Source organism: Halichoeres trimaculatus, unplaced genomic scaffold (assembly GCF_033239565.1).
Source record: "Halichoeres trimaculatus isolate MK-OKI-2021-1 unplaced genomic scaffold, fHalTri1.1 fHalTri1_scaffold_5, whole genome shotgun sequence".
NCBI classification, from domain to species: domain Eukaryota; kingdom Metazoa; phylum Chordata; class Actinopteri; order Labriformes; family Labridae; genus Halichoeres; species Halichoeres trimaculatus.
The window spans coordinates 19,718,979-19,738,842 of NW_027437183.1; the positions used below are offsets into that span (position 1 = coordinate 19,718,979).

Here is a 19,864-nt window from a genome sequence, read left to right on the forward strand (position 1 = left end):
CTGGCAGATTAGCCAATGCTGGATACCTTTAGAGGACAATACCATATCAGAGCAAAAATGATACAAAGTAAGTATCCGAAGCATGGAGTGTACTTTAAATACTGTAACCTCAGAAGCACTCCCTCCTTTAAATACCTTTGAAGGTCTGCTAAAGCTGCCCTGAAGGAAACATGTTACAGTTTTGCATAATCCTAGACTTGAGTTGGAATGTGATCTGGATATCTTTGGTACTGTATGCATGCTTCCTTTTTTTGCTACTTCCTATGCATTGCATTTTTGTGTTATAGGTGCTCCATCACATGAACTTGGTTTGGTGTGACTAAATGTGCATTTCCGCTTTAAAAAAGAAATGTTCTCCTTTGAGATTTTTGGAGATACTTTTATTTCTATGTGGCTGGGAAGGAGATAAACAAATAGAAATAGAAGTTTAATTGGGAAGTTGTGACTCCTGGAACTGCTGCAGTCTGCCGGAGTTGACCTTTTACTTTTTTGTCATTGCGAAAATTAAGTTTCTTAGATAGCTTATAATATTGTTACAGAGGGATGCAGCTTACCTCAGAAAAAATCTTTGGCCAGTTGCAGTCAGTGGGGTTCAGGGAGCAAGTTATTCAAGTTTAATTTCTCCCTGTAAAGATGCCACAGGTATTAAGGACATTTTTATTTCACATCAGTGTTTAAGACTTCACTGTGAATAGTTGATACTTGATGTGGCATCTATTATTTCTTGATAACATGGAGCAAGAACAGAAGAAGTCTGGTCGATCTGACATTGGGTTGTTTAAAAAAAGGTGACGCAGACTCTGACAGTGATGAGTCAGGCAACCTTGGTCAGGTGGGTTACCTTTAAGCAGGAAGGGTCAAGTTAGCTCATATAAAAAGGGCTGCACAGTTTACTGTTACTTTGGACTGGAGTAAAAAAATATGGAGCCTATGAAGAAGTGCAAAAAACTGCAGGTCCTTTGAGAGTTTGCTCGAGGCTGCAGGATCCCAGGTTCAGAAAACCTGGTTTAAAAAATCCAGGTTCATAAAAGGGGTTTGATCTGCGTAACTGATTTCTAAATAAGCACACACTGTACTGGAGGTGATTTTTTTCACAACTCTTTATTGTACAAGAAATGAAACTTAAAGGGTTTGTGAGGACTTAGAAAGTGATCTTGAAAAAGTCTGTCTTCTAGATATATATGCTAGATCATAATACACACTTCAAAATGAGATTATCAGCCCCAATATCGGTTATTTTGAAATGTTACTCCGTAGCTTCTTTGTAGCTTCCTGATTGGGTTGAGCAAGACTGGATTGATTTATGGACATCTAGTCTCTATAACAACACCACACCGGCTGATGAAGTTTAGAAGACAGAAGAGAGGTCTGTGTTTTTCTCTGCTAAAAAGGATTTCTGTGACTATTTTTGTAGTGATGGTGGACACAGGAGCCTAACTGTCAGACAGAAAAAAGGACAAAAGAGCAGATGAAAGCTCAACAGGACAGTGATACATGACACAGGGGCTAAGCTGTTCGTGATAATGTCCATTCCAACCCACATGCAGCAGTTATTCTGCAGTGGTCTGTTCAAACTTGACAGTCTATCAATAAAATGAAGAGTGAGGTCACATTAGCTCTGCTTGGTAGATGACTGGTAGGACATATAAAGGGTTTACTAACGTTACACATTACCAACACGTATCACAGCATTCAGCTGTCAGCGCTATGTATGGACGGCTCCCTAACTTCTCTATGAACTGTTAGTTTGCTTGTTGACACATTAGCCTATATACATGTCATAGCACCGTGCTGCTGTTAGCCCTACATGGCTGGCTACTGACATACTGTACTAACTCATGACGTTTGCTTGTTGTCATGTTTCAAACAACAGTGCTATGTAACTGTATCGATAAATACTTTACCTCCTTGCGTTGTATCTGGTAAAAGCTGTCTGCAACAAAGAAAATTAGTTCCAAAACAAAGAAATGCCTGGTTACAAGTCACATCTTCACGACAGTGTACCTGAGACTCCAGGCCAGAAGGTAGCGGGGCATTTTGATTTAAACAGATCCTCCTCATAGCATCTTTAACAGTTTTGCTCAGATGGGGGGATGGCTGATTTGACTTACAGACTTACACCCTGTAGCTGTCGGCAAAGACGCTGAAGCCTGCCTCATCTTCATCTCAGTAGATGAGTCCAAAGCTGAGCAGTCTGATAACTGAAGGCTCCACCATACTACCTTGAAAACTGTAGGCACGACAAGCAGGCCTGCATGCAGAGAGCGCAGTGATATGGAGAGGTAATCAGGGGCTACGAGTTTTTTAAGATAGGATGGTTCATCACCAATAAGGGCTTTGTAGGTCAGAAGAAGGGTTTTAATTTCTTTCAGATTTTATTGGTAGCCTGTGTAGAAAAACTACAATTCAAGCTTCAACATTTTGGACCACCTGAGGAATCTTTATGGACTTGTTAGGGCAGCCTGACAAAAGGGAATTACAGTAATCCAGCCTAGATTAAAGTAATACAACCTAGAATTAATTTCATTTGTTTTTACAGGACCTTCACTTATTTTTGCTTGTCTCAGGAAAACAAAGTTTTTTGTCTTGTTATTTGTCGGTGAGTTTGGTCAGTGTACCATGCTGCTTTTGCCTTTTGCAACTCTGACAGTAAGATCTTAATAAAGCAAAATAATAAGCAAATAAAAGTGTTGGAAAATAGAAGCAATAAATGAATGGGTGCATTTCTGCTTGAGGCTTTTGTAGTTTTGCAAGGGATTATCAAACTGCACATACATAAACAATACAAATGTTGGAGGAAAAAAGAATTGCTTGTTGCAAAGGAATGCTTGCAGGAAGCATAGAGTTTCAAAAGCCACATCCTTTTTGACATTCATAGTCAGTGATGACTTTCACTGACACGTCACATAATAATTGATAAGATAAAAATGGTCACTGTCCACAGAAATGGATCAGGGCCACAAAAACAAAACACCTTGCAATTTTTTTTTATTACTATTTTTTCTGAGAAAAGTCATAATTCCGGGATTAAAGTTAGATTTCTGACTGTAATTTTGGCATTCTGAGATATAAACCAGTATTCTGAGAAAAAAGTCAGAAAAAATAGCATACATTTTTTTCACCTTTTTTTTTTTTTTTTCAGTGGCCCCTATCATCTTCCGTAACCTGATAAATAACCCAACAGTGCAGAATCTGCAGGGGCATTTACCAATGCTCTTACTCCAGTAAACATTGCAACTGAAAGTGACTTATTAATTTGTTCTCAAACAGTGCAGTTGGACCAGAAATTAAGCACATATTCTGTCACTGTTCTTGTTTCAATCCTACTTTCTGAACACACTGTTGTCTAAAAACGATATATCTATTTTGTGGTTTGAAAAGAAACAACATCCAAGAAAATAATTTTGTCCTAAATCTGGAGGAACATTTTTCATCTAGGGAGTCAAAATTAACGAGGTCAGATATCATGTGGACAACATTATCTTCTAATTCAGGAGCAGTATCAGTGCTGCTGTAGAGAATCAAAAGCCTGAGGGTTTTTTTGCAGTTCAACACCGTGGTTGCACTGGAAAATTATTATCGTACTTATTAAGAATTTGATTGATTGTTTCCATCTGCATTTAGTGCAATTCAGCCTAAGCTATCAGGCTTCTCACTAATGTGCTTCAGGATGACAAATGATGAGGGGCAGTTCCACTGGATCCTATTCCGTAAAGTCGATAATGGTTTCCCCCAAGTGGTTGAAACCCAAGTGTAGACAGGGTCAGGATTCACCACAAGTTCAAAAGAGCTGCAGCAGCATCAGCGGCTATTTTCAGAGGAAATATGTTAATAAGTTTCACACCACAAACATGAGAGTGAGCGGCTGCGATGGCCAGACCTCACTCAGCTCATCACAAATCAGTGCGAGCCAGAGGACCACAGCCGCGATCATTTCTCGCCTGTCGCTATTCTGTGTTTGCCACAGTGTGTGTGCGTCTCTGTAAATAACGTGTTGATCAGACATGCTTGGGCTCAAAGAGGCCTTTCATAAGTCACCCATGATGCACACGGAGGTGAAAATGTGCTGAGCCAGCCCTGCAGTGGCCAACCAGGGCGATCCTAAAATGCCTGGGCCTAATCAGGCCGCCACACCAGTTGTTTGTAAACTCACCCTGGTTTGAACTGAAGCCACTGACATGAGCCCACCAGGAGAGGCATTGACATCACACAGGAGATATGTGATAAATCCTGGGCTCGAGTATCAGTGCTTTTCACAGCTGCGAAGGATGACTCTGAGGAGCAGCTTTTCGATCTGTTTTCTTCTGAACGATTGTGCAAACTGAGACAAGGCATCTTGGAGATGCAGCTGCTGCGTGAAAGCTATAAAAACTCTCTGACTTCCGTTTAGCTGCATGCATGTACAACAGTGATACAGTGCATGAAACCAATGCTTTACCGTTGAATCTATAAGATGACTGGACTTGTTCTGAGCTTCGAAGGATATAATTTCTCTCACTGAAAAAGCATCTTTGCTTCTGATGTGTGCAGACCATGTGCAGTGCCTTTTTGTTTATACTGTGATGTTTTGCACAGAAAAAAAACATGAAATGATTTTTTTTCTCTGTAAGAAATCATGCTTCCTATTATGTGTTTTTTTGTGCACACTTCAATCACTGCTCTCTTATGTCAGCTCATCACAGCATGTGAAGTTGGGTTGTTATTGCTCCTGTGCATGTTAGAGAAATTACAATATTTTCTTATAGCGGCCCTTAAATTTTGCTGGCTTACTTAAATCTGGATATTTCATTATTTTAAATTAACTTTTTTTAAGGACAGTTTTCTCTACCATTGTTTTTTTTAAAAAAATCCCTAGGATGTAAAATTTGGACAAACTACTTCAAATTGAGGGAAACAGGAAATAAATTCAGTGCTAACTAGACACTTTCGGTGAAGCAGATTTTGTTCCAGACCTAAGAAATTCAGTGTGGTTGTAAAGCATCCTGAGTGGACCGCTGCTTCGGAAGCGTTAGCCTGTGAAGCAGTGTCACTCTTCTCCTCCAGTAAACAGGACTGGTGAGGATTCCTGCCCCCTTTTGAGGGGCCCGCCTGCCTGTTTATGAGCCAGTCCTGGGCTGTTTGTGCATGAGAGGCAGTTTGTGTGTGTGCATGTGTGTTAACGGTAATTCAGCGAGAGCCAGCTCGTGTTACAGAGTTTTCACAGGAGTGTCGTCAGCCTGGGTGGGTTTTGAAAAATCCATGTTGCATACAGTTAGCTTAGACAGCAGACCTCTGTTTTCACAAATACATGTGACTGACGTGGTGTTTTCTAAGCTTTTGCATTTTCATGAAAGAAAATGAGGTCAAAAAGTGAAATATGTCACTGTTTCAAAAAAGGCAACACACTGCAATAAAAAAGAAATCTTATCAAGTGTTTTTGTCTTGTTTTCAGGAGAAAAAGTGTTTTCAGACTCAATATGTGTCACACTCACCTGACCAGTCTAGAAAAGTGTCTTGTTTTAAGTTTTTAAGACAAAAGTGAGGTCTGAATTTCTTCTAACAAGGTAAAAAAAAATCTGCCAATGGAACAAGAGAAAAGTTACTTGTATTAAGACATTATTCTAGTTTTCAGCAAATTTTTCTTGTTGCACTGGCAGATAATTTTCCACTTTTTACAATTCAGACCTAATTTTTGTCTTAAATAACTTGAAACAAGACCTTTTTTCTGGACTGATCAGTTGAATGTGGCTCATATCAAGTATAAAAAGACAATTTTTACTTCAAATAAGACAAAAAAACTTGATAAGATTCAGTTTTTTGCATTGTAAAATGCTGTAAGGAACAAAAGCACAAATAAGCCAGTGCACAGGGAAGGTATTCACTCAACTTAAGTTAAATTTAAAAACAAAAGGGTGAGATGTGTTGATGGAAATACTATTAGTTAGAAGGACTTACAACAAAGCTTAAGTGGATGATGAGAGTCACAAACAGATATAGTGTTAACGCTGAATTCCTTCTGCAAGAGTTGTATATTGAAATCTCTTCTGTATGACAAAGAACTACTGAAGAATGAAAGGATTTGTGTGATTTGGTATCTTATTGTGGTGTTGGTTGATGGACTTTCATTAGCATTTGCAGAAGCTGCAGTAAGGACAGGACCATCAAGCTTGCTCTTGGGATAACAGCATCCCTGCTGTCATGGTGTCCAAAAATTCAGGTATGAGTAAGTAATTCTAGATTTATGGCCGATAGCCTTGTTTTAACTTATTTAATTTCTTGTGTGGCAAAAAAACACAGACTAAAACTGTGGGTAGAGGTCTGTGATTTCTCCTCAGGTGGATTTAACATCTGGGGCTGAGCTCCTCCCACAGTCCTAAAACATGCTCAGCTGGTTGACTGGTCACTCTTACTGTCCTTAGGTGTAAGTGTCTGTGATAGGCTGGTGGCCTGGAATAACCCTGCCTTGTGCTAATATCAGTTGGGATAGGCTCCAGCACCTGGGACTCCAGAAGGGAAAAGTGTAAAAGATAATGGATGGATAGGAATAGAGATGAGCCATTCTTGGAACTGTATGGGAATCTATAGATCTGATCCAGACGTGTGAGGTTTGGAAATAAGGTCAAGTTTGCACTTGACCTTATTTCCATTTTTTCCCAAAGATCTCCAAACGTCTCTCTTTGATGGCTGCAGAGGTCTCAGCATTTTTTCCATGTTCTGAATCTCACACTGCTAAACGGGCACCTGGCACTTGTGTATCTTTTTCTTTTGTTATTTTATGACCGTTAGCAAACAGCTTACAGATGAGTTACACCCACTATGGTGGGGTTGTTAAAAACAATTGAAAGATTTGATATTTAGGATGAGATAATTATAACATGAACATTTTTTGTTACAGGACAGCAATCATGCTCCATTCTACATAAAAAAATGCTTGACATCCACAATTAATTCAATACCCTAGCAACATTTGCACAGAAATTACATGTAAAGTGAGAAAATTATGGGACTAAGGGGTGATTTTTGCAGAACTCCTCGGAGCTGGGATAAAGATAGTGACACCAAGTTCATTTTACAGAACTTAATATTTCACATTTGAGACAGGAGCCATTTGAGAGCTGGGCACTATATATAAACTTAACTTTCATAAGCAGGCATGACATTAAACTACCTACCCAATATTATGTAAGCTCCCTTCTTATCAATAACAACCTTTACCTGAGGAGATGTGTGCTCCACTAGACCACTGAAGTTGGGCTGTGGTATCTGACACTAAGATGTTGGCAGCAGGTCTTTGAAGTCCTCAGAGTTTAGGTGGAGCCTCCATTGATTGGTTGTCTAGCACATCCCACTGATGCAGCATTGGTTTGAGCTCTGGGCATTCAGAGGCTGAGCTAACAACACTGTGTTCTGCCAAGCCCTCTTATTCTGTGGAATGGTCAAGTTTGGGTGCTTGCATGATAGGGGTCAGCATGGTCACACTAACAAGTCTGCAGTTACACAGTCTCATACACACAAATTGTGATGTTCTTTGTGTTTTGACTCCTTTCTATCAAAGCTGTATTTACTTTTTCAGCAGTATTCAACCTTGGCTCTTCTGCCATGTCAGGCTGTGCTGTCATCCCCTACATCATAAGTGAGCCTTGGTCAGGCGTAAGCTTGTCTCCAGTTTACTGGTTTCATTTCATGGACCACTTTTTGCTATCATATTTTGTCCCAAAACAAAGTTTGTGGCATAACTATACTTGCCTAATTTTTGTGCTTCTAACATATCAGCTCTAAAGACACTATTTGCTGCACAGCACATACCAACCAAACACAGGTGATACTGTAAAAAGATTTTAATCCATATTTATTCAACTTGTCAATTATCATGGTGGTTTGGCTTGTTTTTGTAGTTTCACAAACCATAAAGGTGGCAAAAGTGGTGTTGTCATTTTTATTCTGGGCCCAGAACTTAAAACAGGCAGTTTTTACTTTTCATGACTACATCTGCCAACTTATTTACAACAATCTGAGTATGTACGGAGGAGGATTAGGGCCACTAATATATAGGGGGGTTAGGGTAAGGGTAATATATATATATATATATATATATATATATATATATATATATATATATATATATATATATATATATATATATATATATATATATATATATATATATATATATATATATATATATATATATATATATATATATATTTTATATATATATAACTTTTTAGAATTCCAACTTTTTTTCTCAGAATTTTTTTCCCAATTATTTATTATCAACTTTGTCCTAGAAAAAAGTCAGAATTCATTCTTTCTTCTCAGAATTCTGGAGTGTAAGTCAGGACTTAAAAAATAAGTCCAAGTCTTATTTTTTTTTCTGAGAAAAAAAGTCAGAACTCTGAATTATTTCTCAGAATTCTGATTTTTTTTTTTTATCTTACGCTATTTTGTGCCTTTTGGTAAACCATAGTTTGGTTGCTGTTGCATCTGCAATTACACAATGCCTTTGAATCGCACGTCTTACTTTAAAAACATCATATTTCGTGCATTTGACAATTTAAAGTAATGTGCATTTTGTGTCAAACAGAAATAGAATATCTTTAAAATATGTGGAGTTGGAGTTTGAGCTCCTACCAATGAGCCAAACATACAGGTTCAGCTAATCAGACAGTCTCCACACACCTGTGGATTAATCTAGTGTGGAGAAGTTCACCACAGTACTGGCTAACTAGGGGGCAGTTGACTGCAGGCCAGTTATTGAGGAAGACCTAATTATATTTATTTGATTTACAAGTTAATGTATTGTAAAGGATTTATTTAGATTGTCAATATGGACTTAAAAAGTGTTACTGAGATTTAAAACAATGGAAGTTTTAACATGGCATTAAAAGGCATTAAATCCAGGCTCACTTTTGGAATTCTGTAATTAACTGCTTTTAAAACATAGTCTGACATCCCTCCTTGTTATGCAAAAGTGTGTAATAGAAATGCTGTTGTGTGTTTATGTTACAATGATGTCAGCACCTCACAGAAGTCAATGGGTTCCAATGGCCTCTGCTGTAATTAGACACACTTATGAACCCCATCCTGGAATGTGAAACGTTTTTGTAAAAGGAAGTAGTGACGCAAAGTGAAAATGATAGAACAATACTTTATGTGAGGGGCCTCTCAGTAATGACAGCAGCTGGTCTGATGTTTCACTGAACAAGTCATTTCAGACAATTATGTGCATAGTTGATCTACTTCTGTCCAGGAAATCCCCTGTCAGCAGCACAACTGGGGCGCAATGACCAGCAGGCACTTATGTAAACTTTCGGCCTGCCTTGTACTTATTAGCATCACTTCATTAAAATATTATCCCCCCCCTCCCCATTTGTGGAGTGGCTCACTAAAACAGCACTGCAGCCTATTGTTTGGCCATGAGAAAAGGCATCCATGAATAATTAGCGGCCTGCCATTGGAGCGGCCTGTGATGTAACAGAACTGAGATGTTTGGCATTATAAGAATGTCCCATTTCCATTCGACACTGTGGCACTTTGGGGCCCTTTCATGTGTAGTGTAGCATGCTCATCCCAGGGTGGTGGGGACCTCCCAGCCTCCTTTTCCTGGTGAGAGGTGACACAGTCTCTGTCCATGAAATAGTTTGGTTTTGTCCGATCTCTCATTGCTCCAAAGTGTGCTGATGAAAAGTTCATTTTTCTGTGATTCTTCATTCCATTGTTTATTTCTGTCTCACAAGAACTGTGCGAGAAGTCTTTAAAAGAGTTTTCAGAAAGTCTAGCAAACACAAACTATGGTCAGGGCAGACAAACAAACATGTTTTTTTTTAATTTAACCTTTATTTAACCAGATAAAACCCATTGAGATCTTGATCTCTTTTGCAAGGGTGACCTGACCAAGAGGTTTTCCACCTCTGGTCAATATTGCCCTAAAAAGGGGACACGCTGTGCTTTTCCCTCCCCCTTGTTATGCCCCCATATTGTGAAGTGGTCCCCCTCATTGCGCAACCTAGCTGCAAACACTGCGAACCCCAAATCGGCTTACTCTCTCTAACCTCAGCAGGAATGGCATTTGGCCCATTCAAATGTCATCCGTGTAATTCTTTGCTGTATCGCATTAATTTCTTGTAAGTGTGTAGGCAGTGCGAGTGTAGCAAGTCATGTGCTAATGTAATTGCTTCCAAATGCCAGTTAGGGAGAAAACAACAAAATACTGTTGGGAAATATAATTAGGAAACTAAGGCTTGTTCTGGAGACAGCTGGTTAATTTATCTGATATGGAGGAGACAGTGTCACTTTGCAGAATTACAAATGGTTGGTTTAGTGGTCTATTTTGGTTCTTTGCAGCCTTTTATGATCTAAAAAACTCTGTTCACCACTTGTATTTGGGTTAGGGTTAGGTCTGCAGTAGATTCAAAATGCACTCGGGGGTGTTATTTAAAAACAATTTATTATTCTTCTCAAAAGCGCTGTGACTGTACTACAGATAACCGTCTACCCAGAAAGATAAAACGTTTGCCCCGGGACATGACCAACATTTTCATGTAGTATTTCGACAGACTGTGCCAGCCACTGGCATGCCTGGAGCAGCAGACTTTCGGTATGAGTGTAGACAAAGTAAAGTGGAGCCGCACAGTTTGTGGAAATATCAGCTGTAAGTGCTGGTTTTGCCTTGGGCAAATATTTTGCAGTTCGTGGCAGAAAGTAAACACCTGAGAGATATCAAAAATAACCCAGGAGAAGCAACCTGCTGCTGGATGAAGTTTGACTGCCTCTATGCAAAGGGAAGCCAAGGTGACTCAGGTTAAAAGCATAAACTGCTGAACAGTGTCATTTCAGGACGGGAAGTGTACATAATGTGGAGTATCACTTATTAGATCTGCTTTGCTATCAGCAAAATCAGTTATACACAAATGTTGTCTTTAGCTTCATCCTGCTCTTCATCCCTCCTCATCCCTCTGTATGTCTGTGATACCCTGCGCCCCGGCTGTGAGGCTGACAGCCATATCAACTCTGAAGAAGGCTTTTAACTTTGATCCTGATGACTCAAGTCCCCTCTTCCAGTCATGATTGAAAACTAAAAGTAGATTTGCTCCTCCAAATATCCCAGCTGAGGAATGCCTTTGATATCTGCGTTCAAATGGGGATAGATGGTCCATCAAAGTGCCTGTCTGGCTCTATAGACTTTGGCTTTCCTCCTGCCCCCGTTGCCCTCTGTCCCTCCTCCCATCTAAACATTCTTAAGATGATCTCCTTTCAGCCCAGTCTAGAGCACAAGTGTCGCCTGCGGGTGTTGGTTGGTTGGTTTGCTACCTGTCTGGCAGGGGGGTCCGTCATGCAGGGTCATTCCCACAGTCCAGAACTTAGGCCAACAGGAAAGCTCATAAACACACAGCCCCCCTACAAAGGTCTGGTCCTTAGCTCCCTGGCCCAACCACACATCTGCCTCTGCTTAGACCCAGGTCCCCCTTACATCCCCACACACCTGGAAAGAATTATAGCAAGCATGTTTGAAGAAATACCCTCCCCAGGGTTACCGAGGCAGGCAATACGAGCAAAGCACAGGCTTTGATATAAAGGCAGAACAGCAGGGTTGAATAGTTCAGTTTATGTCTGAGAGTAATCAGACCACAAGTCGGATGTATTATTTGCTGATAGGTCCCTTTGTTGTTGGTGCCTTTGACATTTAGAGCTTAATCACTTGGTGCCTATTATGTGAATACATGACTCAACTCAGAATTTAGACAGAGTGAAATTCAATATTGGTTTGTACTCTTACACATAATGCCAAAGAAAGAGGAATGCAAGTGTGGGTGGCACAGGTGGGAATCCAAAGCCCTTGCTTAGGTAGTATTTGTGCAGAGCTCCACCTTTAGAGCTGAGAGATGGTGGGGTATCATTTTTTTCCTTCAGAAACAGATCCTTACAGATACACTGCGAGCCTGGGTTTTAAATCGAGGGTAAAAAAAATCAAGTTCATTTTATAAAAGTAAGAAGTTTTAATTTATTAGTCAAACACTTTTCGAATGTGTAGATGATTACAGTCATCATTGTCGGTTGAATTAATCAGATTTAGTTTTGGCCACACCTCTCTTCTTTAAAACAAAAATAAAGGAAAAGGCTTTACTGTGTGACTTCCTTCATTAACTTTTAGTTATCCTGTTTGACTTAGTGAATAACTTTAAGTATTAACTAGAGTGAACATTGTGGTTTAAAGAAGTTATTTTTACTAATCCTGATAGAGACAGGCTGCACAGTGGATCAGTGATTACTCCTGTTGCCCCACAGCATGAAGGTTCCTGGTTAAAGTCTAGGCAGGTGCCCCTCTATGTGGAGTCTGCATGTTATCCACTTGCATGTGCAGATTTTCTCTGGGTACACAAGCTTCCTCCCACAGTCCTAAAACATACTGAAAAACTCAAAAGTATCAGTAGTATCAGTACTCTGTATCGGTGAGTACTCAAGAGGGAGTACTCAAACTGGTATCGGTCTGAATAAAAGTGGAATCAAGCATCCCTAATTTCATTGATAAGATATTGCAGCTCTGTCAGATTTTACAGGGGATTGTTGTAGCCATGTAGCATAAAGACAAGGATCACGCTTCCCATATTGCATCTTAGACTGTATCAGAGATATTTCTCTTGATGAGTGTATCTGTAAAATGATGGTACGGGTAAAATTAACAGTGTCTTGAAGCAGGTGTTGAATTATAACTCTTTGTTCATATTGCAGGTATACTTTGACTGTGGTGCCAAGGTGGATGTGGTGGATGTCCAAGGCCTCATTCTGTCCCCTGGCTTCCCCTACAACTACTCCTCTGGGACACACTGTGTTTGGCAGTTCTTTGTGCCTGTTGACTACCAGCTAATTCTGGAGATATTTGACTTTGATGTGTTTGAGAACCATGATCAAGCAGCACAGTACTCCGCCTTTTCTAATTTTGATGAGGAGCTGGCAGATGAAGAGGTGACTTTTTTACCTGGCAGCTTAGGGCCGGATGAAGCTTCAACAGAAGCTAAACCACAGATTCCTCTAAGTGTAGGAGATGTCACAAAGACTCAGCAGTCCTCTGATGATGGTGATGTCAAGCAAGTCGTGGTCCAGGAACAGTCCACAAAGATGGAGATCGCTAAAATCTCTAATTCAGCAAAAAGATCAGCAGATGCTTCCTCCAGCCTGTCCTCATCACTACCTCCCTCTCTTCACCTCGTACCTGTGCCTGCAGGAGATAAGGCTGTCAACTCTGCTTCCTTATCTCACCTCAGGGGAGACCTAAGCCCCACTTCTAACCCAGACCTAGTCCTGGAGGAGACCACCCTTGCCCCTCCACCTTCCACTGAAACTCCAGCTGTAAGCCCTGAAACCCAACACTCCATTCTTGACGCCTGCCCCCACGATGTCCTCTACATCTCAGACCTCATCACCTTCTCCTCCAGGTTCTGTGGCTCCAACCGGCCCCCAAGCAGCCAGCTGGTCTTTGGCTCCAGCCAGGAGATGGTGGAGGTGATAATGGAGCTCATCACCACCACCCACTGGGGCCGGGGCTTCGCTCTTCTCTTCCACTACCACAACCTGACAGAGCCAGGGGGGGACCATCGGGCAACTGCTCTCGCAGCCACTAAAGTAGACACTCTGCTGGCTGCTGTGAGTGGGGCTGCCTTCTTCGCTATGATACTAACAAGTGCCCTCTGCATCATTTTCAGGTAACAGAAGGGGAGACACTTTTGGTTGCAAACATCAAGCTGTGAAGGTTCTTATTCATGGTTGAAAGAGAGCTGAAAGAAAGATATGATGGTTGGTTTGATGGTTGACTACAAGCTCAAACTTAACAGAGCATGTTATCTTGTTTTGCTTCACCATCAGTGGAAAATGTTTAATTTAATGTGAGAAATGAAATAATTATAAAAATTCTTAAACCAATGGTAACATTTCTACATAGTTAAATAGTGCATCGTAAGAAGGTTGTGTTTGAATGACCTCTTAAAGGACAAATTAGACCTCTCTTCCTCAGGTTTAGGTTGTAGCTCATCCTGTCAGGGGTCCAGTTTGCTGTAACAACCCACTCTCTGTTTATTATCCTTTTACAAAATAGTTGTTTGAATCTTGAAATTTCAAGGCTTAGATTTGGGCTATGTTTGGATGTGGTACTAGCCTCAACTGTTTGACTTGTTACTATATTGTACCCATTGGCCCCAAAGCGACAAAGAACTTTATTTGTTACCCAAGGTAACCCCACAGGTATCTTCCTCTACTCGTCAGGATTATATCTCAGTAACTACTGAATGGATTGGTGCAGCATTCATGCTCCTCAGCTGATATACCCAAACAAGTTGTTAATGAGCCAAATATTTGTTCACTGCCACCAGTAAGTTCATCCCTTTCTTATTGATCAAACCATCAAAAAGAAAAGAGTAACCAGAGGATTCTGTCAAATCATTAGTTGGTGGTCCTATCTAGTGCCCATCATCAGGTTGAGATTTGTCACTGTCAGTTGGCTTTAAAAATAAACCATATCGCATATGACTTTTGCTGCACTGGTAACGCCACATGCTTGGCTGTAAACTTGTTACTATGATACCTGGTGCAAGGATGCAGAAGGAAAATGATAGCTGATCAGAAGTGCACCAGATGTTTTCAGCATCCAAGAAAAATGAACCGAATGAACGTTTCCTTAAACCACCACTTTCCAAACTCTGTAGCTCTGATCCATCACACCAGAGAAGGAGGAGACTTGCAGCATATAGTCATAGCTGCACCATAGACTATAGCCCCTGTTCATGGGTGTTAGCTAAAATACCATAACCATGATGCCTCTTTATGGTGATTTTTGATGATGAATCAATCAGTGAATCTTTTTTGAAACAAATGACAACAAGTGCTGTCTCAACAACAATAGCAAGTCAAGACTTTTGGTTATAAAAAAAGACCCGACTTCAGGACAATATAAGATGTCAGGTCACATCTTAGCCTGCCATGAGTATTAAGTAGAGACCTTTGAAGTAGGGCTGGGACAATAAGCTCTTCTTGTGATTTGATTCTATCACGGCTTTAGGGGTGCTGATTCGATTTACATTGCGATCCTTAGATATTTACGATTTTTGCGTTTTTTAGTCTGTTTTTTTAACGCCAGACCATGTGAGAAAATGAAATGATGATTTTTTTTCTACAGGCTATATCAGGAGCCATAGTTTCCCAGAAAATGCTTATCATGTGAATCAGACAGAAACATTTCACCCTCTGCTTGAGAAAAGTGGTAACTTTTTTCCAACCCAGTTTATAAACAAAAACTGAAATGAAGAATTTAAATTAAAAAAAAAACAAAACACCAGTTTTTTGACAAAGAATCACAATTTTGGTATTGTCAAACAAAAAACCCAACATATTGATTTTTTTCCCCCACTGCTACTTAACAGCTTTAAGCAAGTTACAGTGGTAAGAACAAACTTCCCTTAACAGACAGAAACCTTGAGCAGAACCAGACTTGTGTTAGACAGACATCTACCTCTGCTGTATCTCAAAGCACCTGCAGCCAAAGGACAGGAATAACTGCATTTTGCAAAAACAGCCTTGTTTTGGCATTATCTGCTACAAAGGTCCTTGATTAGTGATGCATTGGAATGTTAAAGAAAGCAGGATGAGTTTTCACGTTTTCATGACAAAATATTAGGGGTTTTGAAAAAAAACACAAACTGTAACCTTTTAAGGGATCTTGGTTCAATTAAAAGCTTTTTAAGTGTTTGTCCAATGGTTATAATATAAGGCACAAAAATGGTGCGCAGGTAGGAAAACTAGTGTGCATTGGGTAACAGACCAGAAAGCTGTTATTGTGTCAGTTTGCTCTCAGAGCCTGGTTAGCTATGTGAAAAATGTTTCTGTTTTTCTTCCATTAGAGCTAAAAATCTTTTGTCAGTAATTGAAGTTCCAGAGAAGATTTCACATCTCGTGTTTTGATCAACAGGGAGTGAAAGTGGGCTGCTCTGACAGTAGACGTGCACAGACGCTCAGACGCAAACAGTTGCACATACAGTCTATTTCACAGTCAACGCTTTGTAATGTTGACTCAGCTGGAAGCCGCAGTCCTTGATGTGGTGACCTGTGAAGATTAGGTGGGTTTGGCTGCAACTGTGCGGCCTCCTTGATGTGTGGCGCATTCTCACCAAAGAAATGGACATTCAGAGTGCAGCACCTGGCATCAATTCCAGCACACACAAAACACAGAGGCTGCATGAAAGTGATTGGGCGGGGAAATCTGGAAAAACTGGACAAGGAGAGTTTAAAGTCAGTGAGTTTGGTGCTGATGTTATTGTCAGACAATAAAAAGGTGTACTTTACAAGCTGTTCTTTCTTGTCCATCTCATGGGACTGTCAAACTAAGCTTGGGGGGTTAAGTTTGGACATTTGTAAGACTATCTGTGCTCATCCAGTTGATTCAAAATCCAGAAAGGTCAAGATGTGCGTCAGCCCCAGCTTTCTCTGAGAAAAACCCTCTTTAACGGGAAATGTGTTCATTTCAATTGCAGATCAGTGTCTCCAACCCATCCATTAGGCACAATAACTCCACAGGTTCTCACTGTTAATGTCAAGGAAATTGGAAGCATGTGCTCAATAAACCCAAAGTGTAATTAGCAAGAACAACAACGCAAGTTATTCAGAAGCCAGGAAATGCAAAACCATGAAATGTTAAACTCGGGAGCAGCCTCAGTAGCCCTGATTTCTCTTCATTCAGTTCCCTATTAATTTAAATGAGTTCAACAGAAACTGTCGGGAAAAAGGAAAAAGAGCTTGGCCAGCTAGGCAAGGTCTTCAAGTTTAGTGCAGCAGTGAGATTAATTCCCAAAGTCCTCTCTGGTCAGAAAACAGCCAAAGGTGGATGAAAGTCACAGCAGGGGTTGCCCTCAGTTGACCGTGGCTGGTAATGGACTCATTCAGCTGTGAGAGAAATTTTTAATAAGCGGGAACTTGCTCAAGTGTTCTGCATGCTTCACTAGTTGAAGTATGCATGGGAATGGCACATATATATCATTATTACTCTTTATTGTTCCAGTTTTAAAGTATCCACACACCGATATGTCTGTGGATTGAATATCTTTCATGGCTGTTTGCAGCTTCAGAGTGACAGTGATGCATTTCTACCAGAAAAAAGCGTCACATAGCAGGAACTTCTCAGTAACGACCACTGTGTGAACTGGTAGAGTTGTGGTATGTGTGAATGCAAGCCTGTGGTGCATCCTCCTCCATCATCCAACGCCACAATAGAGGACTGTTGAGTTGGAAACAGCCACGGGTATGTTGGAGCGATTATAAATTAAGTGAGGTGGTTACAGGCAGTACAGTTATATGGGATAGTGTTCGTTTTTACATTTCTGGTCACACTGTGAACACCAGAAGGGTTTTTATTCTTTGGAAAACTCTGTGAAGAGTCAGAACAGAATATGGGACATTTATAAAAGCTGGTTTTTGGATATGTCTGTAATTATGAACTGAAATGCTGTGGTTCTGTATGTTTTCCAGACCCAAACTGTGTCCAAAAAGAGCGAGCTCCTGTGCATCCAGCAACTCTGAGGTAAACTGTCTTACTTTGCTGCATGCTCTCATCCCCCAGTACTTCTTTTAGTGTCATCTCTACATGCCCCCTGTCCTATCTTGCATGCATCTCTATTAATCTGTCAGACATAGTTTTTAGCATAAAAAGTCTCCTTTGGTTCCACATTCTTTTTATTACTCTTCACCAAAATGCGACACTTTCCCCTGCTGCAACACTGCCGATCTGTTTGCAGCTGAGGATTGACACTTACAGTTCACAAAATATGTGGCAAATGTGACATCTTTTACAATTCTTCACTTGCTGCTTACGGTATAGAGCGTTTTATGTGCTCAGTTTATAGGGTGTCTATCTATCTATCTATCTATCTATCTATCTATCTATCTATCTATCTATCTATCTATCTATCTATCTATCTATCTATCTATCTATCTATCTATCTATCTATCTATCGATATATATATATTATCAAAAGATTCAGAGAAATCTCTGTACTCAAGGGAAATGGGCTCAAAATTCCTCTTAAAATGTATTGTCTTTGACAATAAAACACAGTTTGTTATGTATCCACAAGTACAGGTTCAAGCCGTACCATGCAAAGAGGAAACAAGATATAAACATAATCCAGAAACAATGGCGCTCGTTTAAAGTGGACTGAGACAAATCTAGATTTGACATTCGTTTTGGAAATCATGGACACTACGTCCTCAGCTCTAAGAGGGGAAGGACCATTCAGCTTGTTAACAGTGCATAGTTCAGAGGGCAGTATATTAAACAATCAATACAGGTTCTAGAGCAACACAAGTTGCCAATCAGATGATTCCTTTTTCAAGAAGACCTATGCACATATACACCTGAGCAAAATTTCAAGACCAGTCAAAAAATTGCACAAATTTGCATTTTGCTCTGTTGAGTCATAAAAAGGTTTTAAGTAGAGTTTCAAAATGCAAAAAGAAGAAATGGGAGTGAGGCAAAAAAAATTGAGTCAGCAATTTATGAAAACAACAATGAAACTGAAACAAGCTGTTCATCAGCAGATCCCAAGATTGAGACCACAGCCTTTAAAAGCCAAAATCTACACAAAAATGTGAATTCAGTATCATTCACTGTCAGGTATCCACACTGTCAGGGCACCCTGTAGCTAAGGCAAAAAAGCTTTCTCTCTTTGAATGTAGTCAGATTATTAAGCCGCATAAGCAACTCATCACACAACACACCATCGCTACTGAGACTGGTCACAGCAAGACAAGTCATTTTGAATTTTTTCAAAGATCCTGAGGGTTAAGAACAAAAATATGAAGTGGTAGACCCAAAAATTTTCAATGGCATTGAGCCGTGCGTCAAGACACAGGGTGATCCTTGGCCCAAATTAAGTCCACAGAGCTGTCCGTTGGACTTTGTAAGAAAACACCAAACACTGAAAGGTGAAAGAAACTTTTCTCTGATGAGAAAAAACTGAACCTTTACCTCCTGATATCTTCCAATGTTATTGGCATGTCAAGGAGATCCCACTGAAGATGCTTTCAATGCAGCACAGTGGAGGGGGCGCCATCATGATCTGGGGTGTTCAATGAAACAATGGAGCTTCAGGTTGTGCAAGGGCGCCAAACAGCGGCTATGTGGAGATGTTGCAGGGGGCCTCCATGACTGAGGGCCCTGGTCTGTGTGGTAATGACTGGGTTTTTCAAAAGGACAACGCGGCAGATCACGATGCCACCCTGACAAAGCACTTCTTCCAGAGAGATAACCTCACTCTTTGGATCATCCTGCGTGTTCCCCTGATCTGAATCACATTTGGGGATAGACGGAGAGGGAAGTTTAGCAAAATGGACATCAGTCCAGACAAGGGATGCCCTTCAGCCCCTCTTCACCACTTGGAGCAGCATTACCGCTGGCCTCCTGGAAACACTCACATCAAGCACGTTGAATCAAATTTATGAAGTGCTCAACCAGAACAGAAGGGCTATTTATTACTGAGTCCTTTTTTAACTTTTATTTCTGTTTTAGGGGGTTTTTGGTTCTTTTTTTTAGCTGTGGTATTTAACTTTTGATCTGCTGATGAACAGCCTATTTCAGTTAATTTGTTGTTTTCAGTAAATTGCTAAATTAAATTTATTTTTGTCTCACTCCCATTTCTTCTTTTTGCACTTTGAACATCTGCTTAGAAGCTTTTTTTTTAAATTCAGTCAATTTTCTGACTGGTCTTAACATCTTGATCAGGTGTGTAGGACTCAGTAACCCTGAAGTGTTCAATAGCCAAAATCCCGTAGCAAGGTAGCACTACCTTTCCTGAGAATCATTTAGATGTAACTTTAAAGATAACAATTATGAAAACAAAACAAACAA

The 19,864-nt window shown here is 40.2% G+C and overlaps 1 protein-coding gene across 1 annotated transcript in view; it reads left to right on the top strand.

Moving 5' to 3' along the window:
* LOC141791132 (uncharacterized) overlaps window positions 1–19,864 on the top strand; it is a 32,190-nt gene that overhangs the window by 3,384 nt on the left and 8,942 nt on the right. The window contains exons 2-3 of the mRNA XM_074671377.1: window positions 12,709–13,679; window positions 17,488–17,539. Of these exons, the coding sequence (XP_074527478.1) occupies window positions 12,709–13,679; window positions 17,488–17,539 (1,023 nt within the window). The remainder of the gene's footprint in view (window positions 1–12,708; window positions 13,680–17,487; window positions 17,540–19,864) is intronic.